This window comes from Suricata suricatta, chromosome 9 (genome assembly GCF_006229205.1).
Source record: "Suricata suricatta isolate VVHF042 chromosome 9, meerkat_22Aug2017_6uvM2_HiC, whole genome shotgun sequence".
NCBI classification, from domain to species: domain Eukaryota; kingdom Metazoa; phylum Chordata; class Mammalia; order Carnivora; family Herpestidae; genus Suricata; species Suricata suricatta.
This window is the reverse complement of record NC_043708.1, coordinates 21,862,615-21,882,601: the sequence shown is the minus strand read 5'-3', so window position 1 is coordinate 21,882,601 and position 19,987 is coordinate 21,862,615. Positions and strand designations below refer to the sequence as shown.

Sequence of the window (19,987 nt, the reverse complement as noted above, 5' to 3'; positions counted from 1 at the left end):
GTTAAATCTGAGAGACATGAGCATAGCATTGTTAAGTAGAGGACCATAGACCCACAGGTGAGGTTAATTCAGGATAAAGAAATACACAAGTGGGACATGCAATCCATGTACCTGTACTTAAACAAAAACGCAACCATACACTGGTTTCTTAACTGAACACCAAAGACAGTTCTACCTTCATTTATGTTATTCTGTTATTGCTTAGAACAAGATCTGAAACTAACAAACTGAAAGGCTTAATATTTCTCTAGTTCTGTTACTTCTACTTATAACTGTAAATGGTGGCGATCCAAATACACCTCTCCTCGCACACTTCTTAGGGGAGTTGCATACTTTTCTTTTGAACTTATAATTATGTTTTTATTTTTTTATTAGTGGGCTCAGCTTCTCTAACCTATTCTCCATAGGCCTTCTGCATAAAGCTCCATCTGACCTCTCAGCATTTATCTTTTCTTCTACCCACTCAATGATATGTCCATCATTCGAGTCCCGGAGAACCTTCTCTTCATTTTCTTGGCATTGGTTGTCCCTACCTGGTGGTTGGGAGCTTCCTACTTGTGCTTCTATTCTGTTTTTGGTCATTGATCTTCCATTTCAAGGGTGGACTCTTCTTAGATGTGATCTGGCTTATTTCTTTTTGTTGAGTTTTAGAGATTTTAAAATCTATTTATTAAAGAAACAAGTACCCAGTTTATATATGTACATACATGTGTATACATATATGTGTACACATGCACAAGTTTAAAATAAATTTAAAAAATAAAACTAAGGAAGACCAGATTTTACTAATACAGAATATCAGCCCCTTCAATTTTACTGACCTCAATATTAACTATCATAAAAGTCAAAGTTTCCAATATCAGAGTAGAAAGCATATATCACCAGACTTTGCACTCTATAGCTCAATTAATAAATTCCCCTCACCTCTTTTTTTTTTAGTCAAAGTGGCAATATATCAGGTGTTCAATGAATGTTAAACTGCACAACTGTGCTGAAATTATTGGAGACTTTTGATTCCATTCCATATACATAACAACAGTATACACCAAGGTAAAGTGTGTCCTTTACAAGCATTATATATACATAATTTGGGGGCACCTGCATGGCTCAGTTGGTTAAGCCACCTCTCTCTCTGCCCCTCCCCTACTCACAGTATCTCTCTCTCAATATAAATAAATAAATAAACTTAAAAATTTTTTAATATACTTAATTTCATTTTGAAGATAATCAAAAACATAACAGATTTTTTATTATGAATAGCCTTTGAAATTTTACTGGGAAATTTTCTTTGTTGAAACAATTAAATCTTATTTGAGATGATTCTCTATAGAACTAGAAGAGTGAATTTCCCAGTTTACGTAGACAAAATGGTAGAAGAGAAAAAGAACATTCAGGCATCCATGAAAGTTAAAAAAAAATAACTAAATATAAATCTAACATAGATATATATGTAGAGTAAAAATAAATCTAAAATCTTCTCAGACAGCCAAGATTTAGAAATACTTAGTAGGTCATTTTCAAACCTATATAAAACTATTGTGAGCTGTTGACTGTTTCAAATAAAATAGGAATTTATATAAGTGAAGTACAAACTTAAATAGAACCAAAATGCTTTTAGACTTTCAAAATGAATAGCCAGAATTTTACTGAATTTTCTTTGTGGTGAGGGTGGAGCTGGACCTTCAGAGAGGCAATAAATAAATAAATAAATAAATAAATAAATAAAGCTAATACACGGAAAAGAAGATATTGCTCCCAGGGGGCAATTGAGTTTTCCTGGAGGAGAGAAACCAAGTGAAATCTAACAGTCTTGCTTCATTTTGTGACTTTCTTCTACTATGACCTCAGAGAATTTTGAGTGCCAAGGAGGTCCATAAAGGGAATTTTGAAATACTCTTAACAGATCTGTTCTTGAAATAATGCCACTGAACTGAGCAAGGTGCTTTGCCAACACATTGAATCACAGTCCTGACCAACCCTGATCCCAGACCTTTATGACAGTTCTCTGGCCTCAGTACCTGTACACAGTTCATCCACAACACTTGTTCCAAGCCCATCTTCTAGTGATCTGGTCGATCTGGCACTAGTAGTTGTAGAGGTCACCAATAAACACTTAGGCCAAAACGTTAATGAACTTTTCAGTCAGTAAATCCAACTCATTCTGTGGCTGCATAATTATATACAGCTGCATCATTCTGTCAAGTTACAGTTGCTTTAATTTTTTTCTGGTTAATGAGAATAATCAATATAAATGTACTTTGTTCCTCTTGATTGTGGCTTTGATTCCTTGATTTGTGCCACTCCCCCCATGGCAGCTACTTTGAACAAGTGAACTGTTGACTGCACCAGAGTTTGGACAGTAATTGTACCTTCAAACCTCATTGCTTTTAAATGTGTACTAACACCTGAAACCCGAATTGTCACAGCCAACCTCTAGGGACAGAAGCAACCTTAGTATCTACATTCCTTTGTTAACAGAAACCATTCAGGTCCTTCTGCGTAAGTATTTATTAAGCATCCATCTCTATAAATTCCTGTATGAGGAACTGAATAATAAATAGGAATTGGACTATTATTCAATCAGCATATATATATGTATATATATATATACATATGTTTTAATTTAAGTTTATTTATTTTGAGAGAGAGATTGGGAGCTTGAGTGAGGGAGGGACAGAGAGAGAAGGAGAGAGAGAGAGAGAGAGAGAGAGAGAGAGAGAGAGAGAATCCCAAGCAGGCTCTGTGCTGTCAGCTCAGAGCCCGACTCTGAGCTTAAAATCATAAACTGTGAGCTCAAGACCTGAGCCAAAATCACGAGTTGATCGCTTAACGAACTGAGCCACCTAAGTGCCCTTCAATCAGAGCATATTTAAATCAAACAGCATAATTAAGGAAGAAATCTATTGATTTCTTTACTACTCACTGTGTCTAGGCTCCCTGTCTGAGTCACACTTCAGAAATAGATCTTTGAAAGAAAAATATAAGATACATCTTTGGACAGCATTCCTGAATTTGGTTAGATGAGAAATTGCAATTCTTGTTCAGAAATCTAAACACTTATAAGGATTCCAGTGTGATTAAATAAGCCACCATCCCTGATCATCAGTAATGAAACTATCAAAACAAGAAAACTACATGTTCTTCTCTCACCTGTTTCATCTCTGGTCCTAATTGTGCCTTATACTTAGTAATGTTCTCAGTGCTTTTTGACAAGACAGAAATGAGGCATCAGTAGATATTGCATGAACTTAAGTAGGTAAATCGAGTCATTCAAAGGCCTTCTTTTAATCTCTTGGATCATTATTGCAAACATAAAAGTGGGGTTTATGAAAGAGTAAAATTCAAAGGAACTTAGCAATTAGAATGGTGATAATACTAGATCATCTGGTACATTTCCTTGGTTGGCTCAGAAATTTCTACACAAACGGGCTACTCTAATTTGACTAGTATAATTTGCAATGTTACAGATGATACAGTTTGCCTTTCTTCTACCAAGAAAATAGATCTGTCTGATTTCTCCTCTTTGGCTTAAAAAGCATTTTTGTTCAACTCCATTATCATTAGGAATGTCGTTTGAAATTATTCTCAGTCATTTCTTTAAATCCTAGATATTTATTTCTTACAGATATCTAGGAGCTGTTTCTTGTGGAAAGGTGCAAGGTTCTATGGAGAAATATGAAGACATTGTTTCCTTTGAGATATTTACAAATTCTTTCTATATAGGAACACACACACACACACACACACATCAATGGGTCAATACTAAAAACCTTGCATTTGTTTCAGCACTGGTAAATATATTTAAACATAAAATAGCCTAAAGATCTTTAGATAGTCCTCAGATAGCCAAGATTTAATATCAAGTTATTTAATATTTTGCATTAAATAGTTAAAATAAGGGAGAGTTATTCATATTTTATTAATATGTTTCAAATTTGTAGGTTTTAAGAGGCTATAAGAACCTTGGTTATCATTTAAACTTTCAAAGATAATAACTTAATAATTTATTGGTGTCAGAGCACCTGCCTCTGTTTGAGGTAGTAGTTAGTCTAGTCATCAATTTCATGAATATTCTTGAGCACTTAAGATGTGTCAGTATTTCATGTCACTGTGTGTTAGAAAGGGGATTGTGGAAGTAGGATGGTGTTAGATTTTAAGTCTTGCTTCTAAGGTGATCATACTTTGATACCAAAACAACAGCAACAAAACACTCCCTCAACAACTGATATCCATTGCAGGATAGAGGAGTCCTGGTTCTAGGTAAATATTTTAAATGTGTGGATAATGTTATATAATTATTGACTACTTTCTTAAAAATATAAAACAACTAATTTCCTTTTTAAAAATGCTATTCTGGCCAGTACATTTACAGTATGAACTAATAATTTGAGTTGCAACTTAAAATATGACATACTTCTAATTATTGACAAGTATGTGTCATTGGAGTTGTCAGTCAAAACATAGAGGTAGTAGTTTCCCTTACTTTTTATTTAACCCCTTAGATTTTGATTGTTCTCTCTATGATCCAGCTGCCATGCTAACGTAATACAATTCTGACACTGGCTATTAAGTCCTGGAGAAATAACTTCTAAACTCTCCTCAGTGCATTTATAAAGGTCACATTTTGCTGGATCCATAAGTTTTAAAAGGAGTTGAAAAGGCAGGGCCTGCTTTTTAAAAGCCAAAGTAGCAAGGTGGAAATGTTGTTTTGTCTGGTTTTGGTCTTCAGTTTAGTGTTTTGCTTTGTTTTTATTGTTCTGTATTAGTAGGGAGTGTGGTAAAGTGTATCTTTCTATTCTAAACCTCAGAAAGGCTATTCATAATCAGTGAGTATTCATATCCTGCAGGAACATCAGTGGTTTGGTTTGGTTAGAAGGTTGGAGTAAGGGAAGGGAGTAAAGGCATCAGAAGAAAAGACAATCCTTCTATATTCCCCACAGAATCCTTTACAGAGTTAAAAAAAAAAAATCCATTGGTAGGTAGGGGCTACAGTTCCAGAACATCTTGCCATTAAGTCCAGACTGCTTTTCATACAGGCTTCTGTCTACCTCCCATTTGAATAGTGATGACAGGAGGTCACGTAAGTAGCTGAGTGGCCCCTTCTTAGCTTTACTCTTTATTACCTTTAGAGATACCTACCTCTCTCCCTCTTTTAACCTAGTCTAATCCTAGAAGTGGGGACCAGAGAAATGTCAGCCCTTCTCTGGTTTTCCTGCCCTGTCCCAGCTTCCTCAGCTTCCTGCCCTGTCCCACTCCTCTGAGGAGCTATTACTGCATCTCTTTCCTTGGAGTTGATAATTATCTCTTAAGAATGAAGAGGGCTAAAGGTAGATGGCAGGTGCCTACGCCTCCTTGTCTCCATTCCAGGACCCCTAGGGCTTTCACCACACAAGCTCCTCTGACTCCACAGATAGCCACTGAGCACCTCTCGCTCTTCCCCTCACACAGAGAACTGCTTCATTTACCCACTCTCCACTTCCCAGTCCTTGCTGGATTTCCCAACTCCCTGGCTGTATCGTTACCTGTTTGCTGAATAACCAAAGCATTCCAAACCTCTGCTACTGATTGGGTTATGTTTCTGTGGGTCCAATAGGTGTGTTTTTCTGATTCAGGCTGCCTTGGATGGAGCTAGATGGTCTGGACAGCCTCATTCACACATTTGGGGCCTCAGCTAAGCTGGCAGAGTAGCTTGGATGGCTGGGGTCTCTCTTCTCATGATCTCTCATCTTCCAGGAGCTGAGGCCAGTTTTGGCTTTCCTAATATGGCAGTCTCAGGCTTCAGCAGCATGAGCGGGCATCACTATCATGCCAGGGCTGTTCAAAACTCCACTTACATCACGTTTGCTAATGGGCCTTGTGCCAGACAAAGCCAGTGCCAGGGCCAACCCAGGATCAAGGGTGGATAAGTAGACTCAATCTCTGATGGGTGGAGTGACAAAGTCTCATTGCAAAGGGGCATGGATATCCGAATGGAACTGTAGCTGTTTTGCAGAGAACTTTAGTAGAAAGCTTAGGAAAGGTTGTCACAACTGTAACTGTATTTCTCTCTTACACATTCTTTCTCTCGACCCTAAATGCAGAACTCAATGTGAAGTTGTAAACTAGTGGCTTTCACTGAGGAATTGCCCCCTCCCCCTTTGTGTCTTTAAAGTCTGACACTTGGGAATTAATCTTGGCTGTAACTGCCATATCACATGGCCTTCTTCTTCTTTTTCCTTTTTTTTTTCCTCAGCATGTCTTATCACTTTGCCTAAATTGAGTTAATTGCTTTTTTAAAAATTAAATGTCCATTTTTTTAAATTTTAATCTTGTTTTTATATTCCCTTTAGATGCTCCCAAATACTTTATCTGCTTTGTTTTGAGTATTTGTGATATATTGGTGTTATTTACGAAAAGAGTTTTATTTGTATAGGCTGCGTTCTCCATTTCATTTTTTTCCTTTAATTTTCTTCTTTCTTTTTTTTTAGGAAAGACAGTTATGCTATAAAAACAGTCCCCCTTTTCTCTAGACATTTTTCTCTGAATCCATACATTGTTTATCATTACCCTTTGTTTGTAGCCAGATTTGAGGCCATGCTGCAATTCTCATAAACAAATCAATTTGAATTAATTTACCAAGTAGAGTTAACGAGGCATTGTAGGAATTCAAGATATACTATAACTGCTGTATTCCCTGAGGTCATTTCTTCACCGGGAAAGTTTTGATTCTTGTACCACATTGCAGTAGTGTATATTTGACCTTTGAATCTTGCGCTAAATGATGCATTGCTGCCAACTGGTCCATTTTTTGAAAAGCCTTGGAAATGCCATATAACCAAACAAATAGGGGTATAGACAATTCTTTAATTATGATTGGGGGGAGGGTTATCTTTAAAATTCTTTAAACTCTCTGATGCTTTGCTATGCTAGGATTCCTATTTCTAATGAGGTTTTAAGTGGGAAGGTTGAGAAACATTCAAAAAGGAAAAATATATTTCTTAGATAATCTTCAACCTTAAAATTTTACACTCCTTGTCCCAAAATATAAACTTTAAGTTTCAAAGAACTCTACTCCTAGAAACAGCTTTTTAAATTATAAAACATAACATTTGCTAAAGCAGGATCTCAGTGGTTATGCAGACTTCCCTTCATCCTTACCCTTCACCCTTACACATCATCTGTCATCAACACGTCCTCTAGAAAGGAAAATTTCCCTCATAATGTAAGAGCTGGAGAAAAACAAAAAACAACGTGAAGGCCTGTACATACAAAAGAATAAGAAAATCCAGTCCTCCTCTTCCTGAGGAAATGGTAATAAGAGTTTCACAAGGGAGCTCAAATCTCTGGGTCTTAGATGCATAATATCCCTGATACTTAAAGAATTGAGCCCAGGCCTCTGATAATGTTTGCTTAGTCAGTAGAGAAACCTAGTTTGGAAAAAGTGTCCCAAATTTTACATTGTAAAGAAGGATGAATCTCTTAAATTTAAGACTGATATATAAAAATTCTCAAGTGTTTTATGTAACAGGAAAACTGTGCTGCATTTAACCATATTTAACAAAGAACCTGATAATGGCTAAGGACTAACATGGGTTCATCAAAACAAGCATTACCGAGCTAGTCCAATTCTCTTTGGATGACATTAGCAAATTGGCTGGTAAGAGAAGGTTATAGACATGGTGTATCTTCATTTCCCTGGAAGAGTATGGTATCAAGAGAGCTATGACACTATCTTAAGGAAATCTGCCTCTAGTTGAACTAAAACAGTCAGATGAAGCTTTCTAGTTCCCCTGTATCTATTGCTGTGTAGCAGATCACCCCAAAATATAGTGGCTTAAAATAGCAAAAACTTACTGTCTCACAGTTTCTGTAGGTCAGGATTTGGTAGCAACTTAGTTGAGTGGATCTGGATCAAGGGAGCTGATGAACTGACATCAAGATAGCACCTGGGCTGCAGTCATCTCAAGACTTACGTAGGCATGGAGCATCTGGAAGCTTCAGGTCTTTGACATGTAGGTCTCTCCAAAGGGCTTAAGTGTCCTTATGATATAATACTGGCCTCCCTAGAGTGGGTATTGAGAGGGAGAGGGAGAAGGAGGGAGGGAGAGAGAGAAAATGAGAGAGAAGTCACAGTGCCTTGTTTGATCTCATCTCTCAAGTCACACACAGTCATTTCCAACATACCCTGTTCTTTAGAACTGATTCAGTACTAAAGTAGAGCCCAATGCAAGGTTGAAGAATCAAGCCCCATATCTTACAGAAAGGAGTTTCAAAGAATTTGTAGACATTTTAAATCCATCACAAAATCCTATTCTGTAAATTTTCAGAGTCTTGAATAAAGGCACAAATTTGATATGCTTATCAAATTTGCAGATGGCATAAAGCTGAGAAATGTGTTTCCCACAAGAGACAAAAGGCCTAGAGTTAAGCATTTTCTTATCAGGTCAGAATGCTGTTAGGAAATGAAAAAGAGTAAATGTAATGGGATATAATTAAAGTCTTGCTTTGAAGTTCATAAAGTGTATCGCATGACTGCAAGATGGCCAAAACTTTACGGAAAGCAATTCAGTTTAAAACTGTGCTTGGTTTTGGTTGGAAATAAGCCTCATATGTGATAGTCCCATGATGTGGTTGTTTAGACAGGTGTTGCAAACCAGTATATTAAGCAGATCAAGGGTGGGTAGTACATGATACAGTGGTCTTAGATCCCTGGGGAATAATATATTTATTTGTAGGTATGAGGTTTAAGGTTGGTCTAGAAGACCTATAATTTATAAATACCAGCAGTTCCATCCGATCTAAACAGAAGAATTCCTCCAGCATCAGTTTATTATGGCATCAGACATGTTAATATTGGTGTGACTTCCCTATTGGTAAAGATGAAAATGTTTTTATTTGTTACCCATTGAAATTGTCCTTCCAGACTTCCTACCTATCCTTTGAGCTGTATAAGACCACCACACATGCATGCTATTTTTTTTCTTTTTACCAGATATTCTAGCATTCAACCTTTAAAAACATTGAGTTTGATTTCCTCTACACAACAGGAATAAAAGGGGATAGGGAGTAGAGAGAGGAAAGTTGCTAGAAAGAAATGAAAGAAATAAGATTAAAGAGACACAAGGAGACGCAGAGGGTGGACATATAGAAATACATGAATCACAGGGAAGAGTGACCCCAAAATAACACTGTGGCTTTTGCAACAGGAGGAAATAAGTGATAAGAAAAAAAGCGCCTGGGGGCATCTGGAAGAGGTCATGTGTCAAATGGTTGAAGACTGGACATTAGCACTTCATGTCAAAAGGAAATTTGAAAAGACTTGACACTAAAAATTCTGTAGTCAAGTAATTCTTGTGAGTTTGCCTTCATTTAAGTTTAACCCTTTTGAATCAAGTACTATTTTAACAATAGCAACAATAGTGACAAGTCTTTGAGATAGAGCACTTAAGTTGTGCCACACGTTGGACTAAGGACTTACCTTTAGTTCTCACCGCAACCTCAAGTTGCAGTTATTATAATCCTCATTTTATATAGGAAGAAATTATAGCTTAACGACACAAGACATAGATATTTTACATATGATTCCCAGAAAGGAACTAGACAAAATTCAGACACTGCAATTGACTAGTCTAGCTTTTGTTCGTATTTTGGAATAATTATGGAAGGAAATCAAATTTTGTGGCCAATTTATATTTTAATTTATAGGATGTCATTTTTGAAAGTGGCTCTTAAATAAAGAATAGATGCTACATATACCTATTGTACTGAAGCAGATTCCATTAAAAATTGCCTGAAAATATTTCCTTAAGTTATGTAAACAAATAAAGATATTGCAGTCACCTGGGCCCTGTTTTAGTAATGTTTCTGAGATTGAAAGTATCCTTGATGGGTGAGAAGAAATGAGAAGGTCCAGGGGAAATGAGCTTCAGGAAGGGAGTTGAGAATGGCCTCAACATGCAGGGAAAGGGTAGGAACTGGTAAAATATGTTCTCATTGTTGCACCTTGGTAAATGATCTTCAGTATAATGGCATTTCAACAGAAATAGCGCTTTCATTTAGATTTGGAAGATGAAAGAGAAGTTCAGTGTTCATGTATTTGCACAAAAACTCACCTCAGCAAGGAACAAAGGTCAAGGAATTGAGACATGGTCACTTGGACAAAGAGTGCCAGGGGAACATCCCTTAAATGGTCCTCATCTCCTAACACGTGTTAGGGAAAGATCCTGACAATTAAAATAAATCATAAACTCTCCCCGTTCTCAACCTATTTGAATACCTCATAAACTAAAGCTTTTGCCTGGATTATTGCAGTTAATTTGTGTAAAACCATAAAACCTTGCAATAAAGGTTGTTATTATCTTCTTTTTTTTTTTTTTAAGTGAAGAAACTCTAATCATCTGGAGTAAGTAAATTCTTCAAGTTCACAGAAATGGTAAATGTCTGAGATAGGATTTCACTCAGAGTCTCTCTGACTCCACAGCCAATGCTCTTTTCACTCATGTTTGAGCCATCATTGCTTCAACAGCCTAACTCCAGTAGCCTAGATATGATGAATCAATACAATTACTTTGATAGAGGAAGGAGATTATGTGGTTTTCCATATATGTCCTCCATTTCCGTACATACCCAAAATGCATAGGACTGTGAGATTCCTTGGCCAAGTTAGGGTATGCCTGGGTGAGCCATACTGCTTTCCAGAAGCAAACATCTCATCACTTGGGAAAGGAGGATCCCTTCGCTCACAGAACCACCCAAGTGACTCTGGAGAAGCTTGCTTACTTAATAATACCCTGGTGCTCTTAGTCTATTAATTCACTTCCCCCAGTCGGTAAGTTTTCTCCTCCAAGAGATTAATTTCTTTCCTTTGCACATGGTAGGATCAAAGCTCCTAGTATATAAATAGTTTTTTCTCCTTTAGCCCCAAAGGTATGCTTTGAGGATTAATGAGATGATGCTTATAATTGCATTTTGAGCTCTCTGGTTGAAAGGCACTTTAGAAATACTGGATATTTGTTTTTTGTTGAGGTCCAATCCATCACTTACAAGTGGCCAAACATTCAAGATGTCCTCTGGGTAGCACAACAGCCCACCCTTTGACTCTGAGGGAGTTCATCTGAGTCAACATCAGGAAGGAGGCCAGAGCCAAGCTTAGAGAATTTCCACAGTTCCTTTTCGTTAGTGTCTTATATTTGCTTTGAAACTCACAAAATGTTCTTTAGGGAGAGAGACATTGTAAGAACCTCTGAAAGCCCTACTACTTGAGCCTACTCACATCGATTTTCTTTTGCCTCTGGCTCTAATACATAGTATTCATTCTTTGACTGTTCATTAGACCCATGGTCCCATTTTTTAGTGTCAACAAAATAATAAAGAAAACTTTTTTCCCTTTTATTCTAGGACTCAAAACAAAATGCAAAAAAATACCTCTGGCATTAATTTTGCACAGATGAATGCTGTTACAGTATTCCTATTAGTATGTCCATGTGCTTGACAACATTTCAGATGGTATTTAGAGGCTACCTGCAAGAAAGCATTTTCTGCTAGCCTGGTGCAAATTGCCAGAACCTTTAAGACACTCTTCTTCAATGTAGCAGCAGTATATCATAATTATCTATGGCTGGACCAAGAAATCACATTTGTCAATGCCTGAATTGCTCCTTTACTTTCAGTGGTTTTAGAAACCCATTTTGTTTTGGAAATGGGGTTAGCTGAGTATATTTTAGAAGACTCAGAAATCTAAAAAAAAAACAACAGCTAGGGAATATAGGGAATATTTAGGATGGTTTTTTTTTCTATGTTTAGTTGATCTTTGGAAGATACCCTTTGTAGGACCAAATGGAATTTGGCCATGTTTTGAATGGAGGCCTGATAAGTCCTGAGGCCATGGAAGTATACCCTTTAGAACATTAGGAAACAATGGAACTGTATTAATAATAGTCTTTAAAACTTGAATGTTTTTCATATCCCAGGTTCTGAATATGCTCAACCCCTTATTCTATACTAGGTCCAGTGGTGAATTGGGAAATGGGGAAACTGAGGCCAAGTCACTTGCATAAGGTCACATAGCTATTAAATGCTAAACTTAGAAATCAAAGCCAAATTGATCTCCAAAGTCCATGGTCTTAACTCCTGTATTGTATTAATTATGGCTTAAAGAAACTAAGTATAATAGCTAATGAATAGGATCTGTGTTTGTACCAATAGAGTGTAATAAATGTGTTGTAAAATTTATTTCCCATGCAATTCAAAAGTTCTCTGTATCATTTCATTCTTTTATGTAGAGAATATTTATTCTTTTGGGACTGACAGCAAATTTTAAATTTACTCTTTTCGGACCACAAAGAGGATCTGATATATTGGGGAACTGTTGAAGGGCCACTTACTTTCTTTTTCTTACTTACTTTGCTCTTTTTTTTTTTATCCTAAATGGATTCACTCAAATGTAGGAAACATGAGGTATTTCTGAATAAAGATTGGAGCTATGTATGAACCAGTTGGGCCTTAATAATGTCACCTCAGAGTATTCTGTTCTTCGCAATATTATAATTCAACAGTGCATGTTGTATGTGTCTCCCGGAGTTGAAATACTTGAAAATAGAAGCAGTGATACAAATGCAAATGAATATAGGAAGCCAGTGGCATAAAAATCTCAATTTCTGATAAAAAAAATACATGGACACACACACAAACACACTCCCCTACACACCCTTATTTTAAATATAATAAAAGATGACTATTTTTATAAAGCTCAGTTCTATTTAGATGAATGTCAGATCCATATAATAATTTAAAAGCTGTCTATTTGAAGATCTCATGATACAATTTATAGACTTTTCAGTATGTTTGAGAAGTGTGGTCATTACATTTTGTTGTCTAATTACTAATGCACATATGCCTCTTTTTAGTGAATCATGACATTACTATTCACAAGGCCATTCTTTTTGAGGATATCATCACTTTCTGTTGAAGAACTGATTTCACTCTTTGTTTAAATTTTCATACTGGTTGCTATATAAAATGTAAAACCGAATGTCATTAAGGATTTAATATGAATGTATGTGAATTTTACAAGGTTTGCTCAGCTTTCAGGGTAGTCCCTCTATACGAATTCTTATGTTTAGAAGGTTGTTTATTCTTTAGTCAGTCTAGCAAATGGGGCTTGGGACAAATGAACTCATTCTCATGCACATGTTTCTAAAACAGTTATTACTAATGTTTGAGATAAATTAAAATAAAAACCAACAAGAACATGAAAAGAGACTAAGAACAATGTTAATGTGGCAATTTAAACTGACTTGGTTTTCCAAATGACCTTCCATCTTTCACAACTTTTAACAGTATGCAAGATCACTATCATTAGTGTCAGACACTATCAGTCTGGTATGGAAAACTTAAAACCTTTTTCTAAATGTCTTTAAAGCTGAGATGGAGAAGAATGACTCTCTCTCTTTCACTTTCCGATAGGTCTAAGGTTGAATCATGGCTATGCTGTCCTCCCAACATTTTACTTATTGATTATCCAATATAATTTTCTCCTTTTCTAATGTGTACCATGCCTCAAAATGATTTTATATGGAGCTTTAGGTTTGAGTGTATGGGGAGGGGATGCTTAGGAGGACCAAGAGCCCCTGTGTATTTAGAGAAAGTAAGTCATTGCACCTTCTAATTTACTGACTTTAGTGCATATAGAACTCTGGCAGTTTGGAATTTGGGTACTACTGATTTTGCGCTGCATGTTTCTAAGAATATTTAGCTTTATATTTGCTATCAACTTCCCTAATCCATTCCACAATGAGTGGAGAGAAAGCTATCAGTATATTTAATGTTGCCAACAACAAGTTACAGAAAATCCAAAGTAATAGAATATATTTAAGGTGAATCTGGCACAACCCATTTGCCATTTTTCAGTATAATACTCTGTTGTAACTAAAACTTTGAGAGGGGTCAAAGCTTATGAAGATGGATGGCATCCCTCATGTTATCTGTCTTCTTTTGGGTAAGATTAAGATTTAGAGATATAGGTTCTTTTCAGAAAAGTGCATGCTCCTTTTCTATGAAGACATGTAAGAATTTACCCAACTTTATTTTGGATTAATAGAACGCTGGATACCCAAATCTACCAAAGAGGATCATTATGATACTCTCCAATTGGTATATTAGCAGACAAAACTAACTTCTTTTGCCATGGGCTTATTGAAACACCAAGAAGTTGCCTTTATTTTTTCTCCTTGCCTGTACCTTCTCCCCTTCCTTTTTTTTTCTATAAGAAATAATACTCCATTCACTGTAATTTATCCTTTGATATGTTAATATATTATGTTGTATCCCAACCAGAGAAGATCCCATGAGGTAGGCTAGAAACAGATCCATAGTTATCTCATTCACAAGCTTTGTTTTTGTTGTTGTTGTTTTTGTTATTAGTTTTTATTCCTTGGGAGTGAAAATGAGTCAGCTTCTTAAATCATTTGTTCAAAGCAAAAATGAATGAGAAGTCTTGGAAACATATCCCAACATGGCACCTCTTTCCCATCTTATACCTCATGGAAGGCAGGTACCAGTTTAGCCACATGTAGAATCTTTGCTCTCAATAACTCCTATAGGTAACTCTGAGATTGAAATGCCATGGTAATCTTTTATTCACTTGGCCTGATGCTATATTTAATTTTAACATTTTTTCTGGCTTTTAGACTTCTTTGTAAATGGTTTCTAAGAGCACCTGTTTTGAGATTTTTCTTTCATTTTTAATGTTGGTAATTTGGAATGGAATTCCCTAAGTTCCCTTATAGTGAAAAATCATGAATTAGAATTCACAAGTTTCTGCTTGATCATTCTGAGGTTGGTTGATGAGAGTATCATGCTTGGAGGAGGTATCTATCTTATGAATAGATACTTGTTCAAAAAAGACCTCTCATAGAAAGGTAAGAGAAAAAGAGACTAGATAAACATATAAACCTTGTATCTATTAGTAGTAATAAAATTGAGGTACTTAAAAGTCTGCTAATATTGTATCACTATATTTATAGCTGCTTTGAATTACAAATATTAGCTTTGGGTTTTCTTCTTTTTTAAAATGTAGAACAAGTCTTTACAGAAGAATAGAGATGTAAAGAATCATCTGTAATACTCAATTTAACATAGTTGATGAGATGCCAAGGCCTCCTTTATGGAATAAGAAGTCATCCTTGACCATCAAGACCTAAATTGCCTTCTTCCCTCCACCAGAAGGTAGACCAGTTACAAACACTTGAGAATAAGGAAGCACATGACCCCATGCTTCTGATGTGGTTCAGTATTGTGAGAGTAGATCATGCATTACTGAGACACTGAGGGTCCCCTACCATAGATAGAGCTGATCTAGTAGGCAAATTATTCACAAACTAAGAAAATCCTATGCCTCCATTGGCCCAATTAAGGTGTGGTTGGGTGAGATGGAGAGGGGTGAAGGTAAACCCATTTTTATAAATGGCCTAACCTCTTTCTGATTCCCTTCTCACGTTCCATTTCCAAAACGTGATGGAGCACTGCATAGCTAAGACTAGCCTGACCTCAAACCTGTCGACCAAGGGCAGAGTGACTTCGACTCCACCTCTACTAAAGATAAATTGATACCTATTTCTAAAAACTTCATAAACAAACCAAAAACCTAGGATGTTTTTAATGACGTATTGACTTTTCAGATTGTTTTTTAAGCTGTTTTTTAAACTTTAAAGGCAACACTGATAATGAACGCTTCCAAATGGTAAAACAGAAAATCCCCTTCAAATATAACCGGCCCGTAGAGGAGTGGCTGCAGGAAAAAGGTAACCGTCGTTAAAACTTTCATTTTAAAATCATTTGATTCTAAACCCTCATTTTTAAAGCCTGCAAATAAATGTTCCTTAAATGATAATCGCCTGCTGCATAAATGACTGTTTTAATTTTCATTATAATTTGTGTCGGCCTCCACCTGCCATATGTTGATAAATCATGCTATAATACATTGCCATTAAAATACAGTTAAAGGGACTAACATCTAGCTTGCTATCAGCGTGATAACCACAAACAAGAAATTCCAGGATCCTCTAAAAAAGAAATGTATTATGGCAATTTAACCACTGCATGACATTATTTGTTAATTTGTTTTAAATTACCTCTTCTACCAAAGCTTTCTAAGGAAATTGCAAAAGTACTCTTTAAACTTACATCTTGAGGCTGTTTTGGCTTTACTCTCTAGCATGGATAACAAAACAATCATCAGATCGACTCTTGTAACATAAACTGCTTAAGACAAATTATTATTAAGGGGAGCAGTGTTTTTTTTAACATTTGTTATTTAAACAAAGAAAGAACGAGAAAGATGACTTTTGCCTTTAGATTAAAACTTACAGAGGCAAAAGTGTTTCATAAGAGGTTAATTGTGTCCTAGTTGCTGGATGAAACTAAAAAAAAAAAAAACTTATTATACACTTTGGTTGTATAATACCCTTGTGTGTTTGATATTTATGCAACAAAAGTGGAAGTGGTTAAGACAATGCATTGGAAAAGAAAGGCTCGTGAAAGGCAAAACAGCAGTTCTGATTTGCTGAAGAAAACAACCACTTTGTTAATAAAAGAGGGCAGCGGTTATACCTGATGTTAGAATTTTCTGTGTGGCTTCTAGTTGTTATGACATAAACTATTATCTTCCAATGAAGAAAATGCTCTATTTTCAGAAACCATTTATTCCCTTCTTTCCTAAGCTAGTACAAGCTACTCTTGTCTCAAGATCTTCAGTGAGTTCTAAAAATTATAGAGATTTGATGGAGTTACACATAAAAAGTAATTGAGTATATTAATATGCAGCCTAAGCAAGCTTAATTATGGTTTTAAGTTGGGTGACAACATTCAGACCCTTAAACACGGAAAATCCTCACTGAGACTTAACTGTTTGCCCTGTTTTTAACGTATGTGGTCTAATTAAAAATAAATTAAGAATAACTCTAAAAAGCAAATAATTTGTTTAGTAATCACCAGCTCATAAAGTCCCTTTAACATTAAAGACTATGATTGCCTCACTTTTTAAAAAAGGAGAAGAAAACTAGATGCATGTCTGAGTCTCATGTGCCTGAGAGAACTTTTTTCTTTCAATTTTATGTTAATAATATTTTCTTTTACTCCATTGCCTTTTGAAGTCTAAGTTGAAGAGCATGCCAGGCGTTTTCATTTGTATAAACCATTATAAAGTTATGAGTAGGCTTTTAGTTTTCCTGCTGATAGTATTGTTCTCAGTTGGCTTTCATATAGAAAGATGCTTTGAAATATACAACAAATCTAGGGGGAAGGGTGGTCAGGTGGGACCGAGGGCGGCTTTCTAGTATCTTAACCAAATGTGTATATGTCTGTATATGCATATAATACTGAAAATGGTTATTTGCAAACTTAGAGGTTCTCTCTTCTGCATTATTTTAATGGAAATTACTTTTTTTATATACTTTGGGTGAGTAACATCTATTCATTCTATTGCTTTACCCCTTCCTCTGTCTAGCTAAACCTTCCCTTCAAAAGGAGTAGAACATATACACCAAAAGACCTTGTAAAGACAATGAGTGAAAGAGGGTAAAGATGGAAGGATGAATAGGCAGAGGTATCAGGAAGTACTTGGAATGCCTCTTTGAAGTTATTTCTGTCATTGGAGAAGAGATGTGGGTCACAGCATCCCCAACTCTGTTTTCTGGCTCTGTCTACTATTGACTGATACTTTCTGACCTTAGACAATCCACTTAACCTCTTTATATCTCAGATTTCCCATCTGAGGAGAGGAGAAATAATACTGCCTATTCCCCAAAGGTGTTCTGAGGTTTAATTAATTAGTCTTTGTGCGACACTGACTGGAGACGTGCAAAGATTTAATTTAAGCAATATGTGAACTTGATATCCAAATGAGGTAGCAATAATGACTTCCAAGAAGATGAGCACCCAAAACAAAACAGAAAGTAACCTGCTACAAACCCTGTACTAGGATAACCAAATTTAGTGTTATGGATAATAGAACAATTCTTAGATTGGGTTATAGATACAGATATCATGGCTGCTTATTATAAAAGCCATGATTAATCTTAATGAATGACAATAATGAAATCTGGCATTGATTTTGAGAAATCGTGGACAAATGATGAAACTTTCTCCAGTTAGTCCCTTATAATACCCCTTTGTAGGGAGAGGGTAGTGATGAATGATTTTCAGGTGTTCACTTATTCCTGGTTAGGTTGAGAGGTAAAATGATCAGATGAAGAGATGGCAGGAAAGAGAGTTTCCCACTATTACTTCAGTGATTGCCAGCTTTACTCTTAACTTCCTAATCCAAGGTACAGAGGGCTAGGAAAGGGTCTTTAATCAAAATAAAAACAGAGATAGCCAGAAATAGACCATAAAACAGATAAGCAAATGGAAATCTATACACTTCCTATATAGCATGGTGGAAAATTGAAATATAGATCACCTCCTTCCCTATGTCACCCCACCAAGGGTCTTGTTCTCAAGAAATAATTAGATCTCTCTAAGAAAACAGCAATAGCCAGAAGTAGAGCAGTGGCTTAATCCTGTAGCCCAGGAAACATGTCTTCCCTTTCTCCATGTTTGGGTTAGTCTTGAACAACCAAGACCACTTTATGGTGTGTACTGTGGCAACTGGAATGAAAGAGACCCATCATTTATAGCCAGTGTAATTCAATGTTGTATTTCAATTTTCTCTGATTTTCTTTTATTTGTAATAATTGTCAGAATAAAAGCACCAGAAAAATAAGGTGAGGACTACTAGAGATGTGAAGTGCTTTCAGAAATACTAGAAATATAAAATCTCTTACCTATAACTAGCTATATCTAGTAACTGGTCATCAATGCTAGAGCATATACCAAAAAGGAGATGACAAAATATTATGAATGGCCAACAGTTGTGTAAATGGAAGGGATAGCTTGACATTGGGCTGTCTGGTGTGAACTACTGAATTGAGTCCTAGAGGTCTCCTTTTAGGCGGCCTCTTTATTATGTTAACCTGCCCCCAATGCCTATCCCTAGCCTATGAGAATATATTTATTTTCCCCTTCTATCATGACATTTCTTTTGCAGTAAGCTTAGGACTCCTAGATAAAGCTGTTGTCAAAAACATAACAGTAAAGAGATTTGAGCTTCAAGCCATTATCCAGTGTTATTGTGCATTGAACATTTTGCTGCATCTTGTGTGAGAAATGAGAGACCAAAGGACAGGTGATGATGCATGTGCACAGGGCACTGAAGAAATTGGTGGGAAAATAATGGAAATCTATTAGATCTATTTTGATTGCTCCCTTAGGATCTGGACAATTCTGTTATCAAGTCCAAAAGATTCTGTTTCCATGCTCCAGATATTTTTATAGAGTGTAGATCATTTTCACTATAGAAAAATTCTCTGGTCAGTTCTCCATACTGCAGCTTCTAAAAAGGTATTATTTACAAATCATTCTTGACTAATATGCCCTTAAGAGTTGCCTCATGAGCAGAATTGACTCTTGTATAAAGAGTTCTCTCTGAACAGATGCATTTTTCCCTTTTTTGCCTCTTCCATTTCTTCCATTGTTATACATTCAGAAGGCATTCCACAGTATATACCAGAAATTCAAAGATAGCTAATTATTGTATAGATTTAAAAAACATGTAATAGTGGTAAAGGGTAAGAGCCCAAACATCATAGTATGCCTCTATTCATATTAGATATGATGAAGCAGAAACCTTAGTCTTTTAAAAATAAACTCCTTTTTAATAAGGAAGCAAAAAGAACATCCCAATCACTTGTAACTAAAAACAATCCAAGTGATTAGGTTGAGAATGAGTGGAACATTGCTTTATTACTGACTAAAGTTGAGAAAACTTCAAAAAGGATATATTTAATTCCATTAATAAGTTTCCCCCACTTCTCCATATGGAAAAGCAGAAGGAAGTTATCAGGAGAAATAATAGCATAGAATGCCTTAGCCTTAAAAAGCTGTTTGGGTTTTTCTGGGAAAGATCTAGCAC

The 19,987-nt window shown here is 36.0% G+C and overlaps 1 protein-coding gene across 10 annotated transcripts in view; it reads left to right on the top strand.

Annotated features, from left to right (window-relative positions):
• The window catches only part of NRXN3 (neurexin 3), a 1,559,665-nt gene that overhangs the window by 1,387,346 nt on the left and 152,332 nt on the right, over positions 1-19,987 (top strand). For 5 of the 10 annotated variants that reach the window (XM_029950480.1, XM_029950473.1, XM_029950472.1 and 2 more), the window contains one exon: positions 15,690-15,779. The exons of the other annotated variants lie outside the window; for them this stretch is intronic. In XM_029950480.1, coding sequence (XP_029806340.1) covers positions 15,690-15,779 — 90 coding nt within the window. The remainder of the gene's footprint in view (positions 1-15,689; positions 15,780-19,987) is intronic. 10 annotated transcript variants of the gene reach the window in all.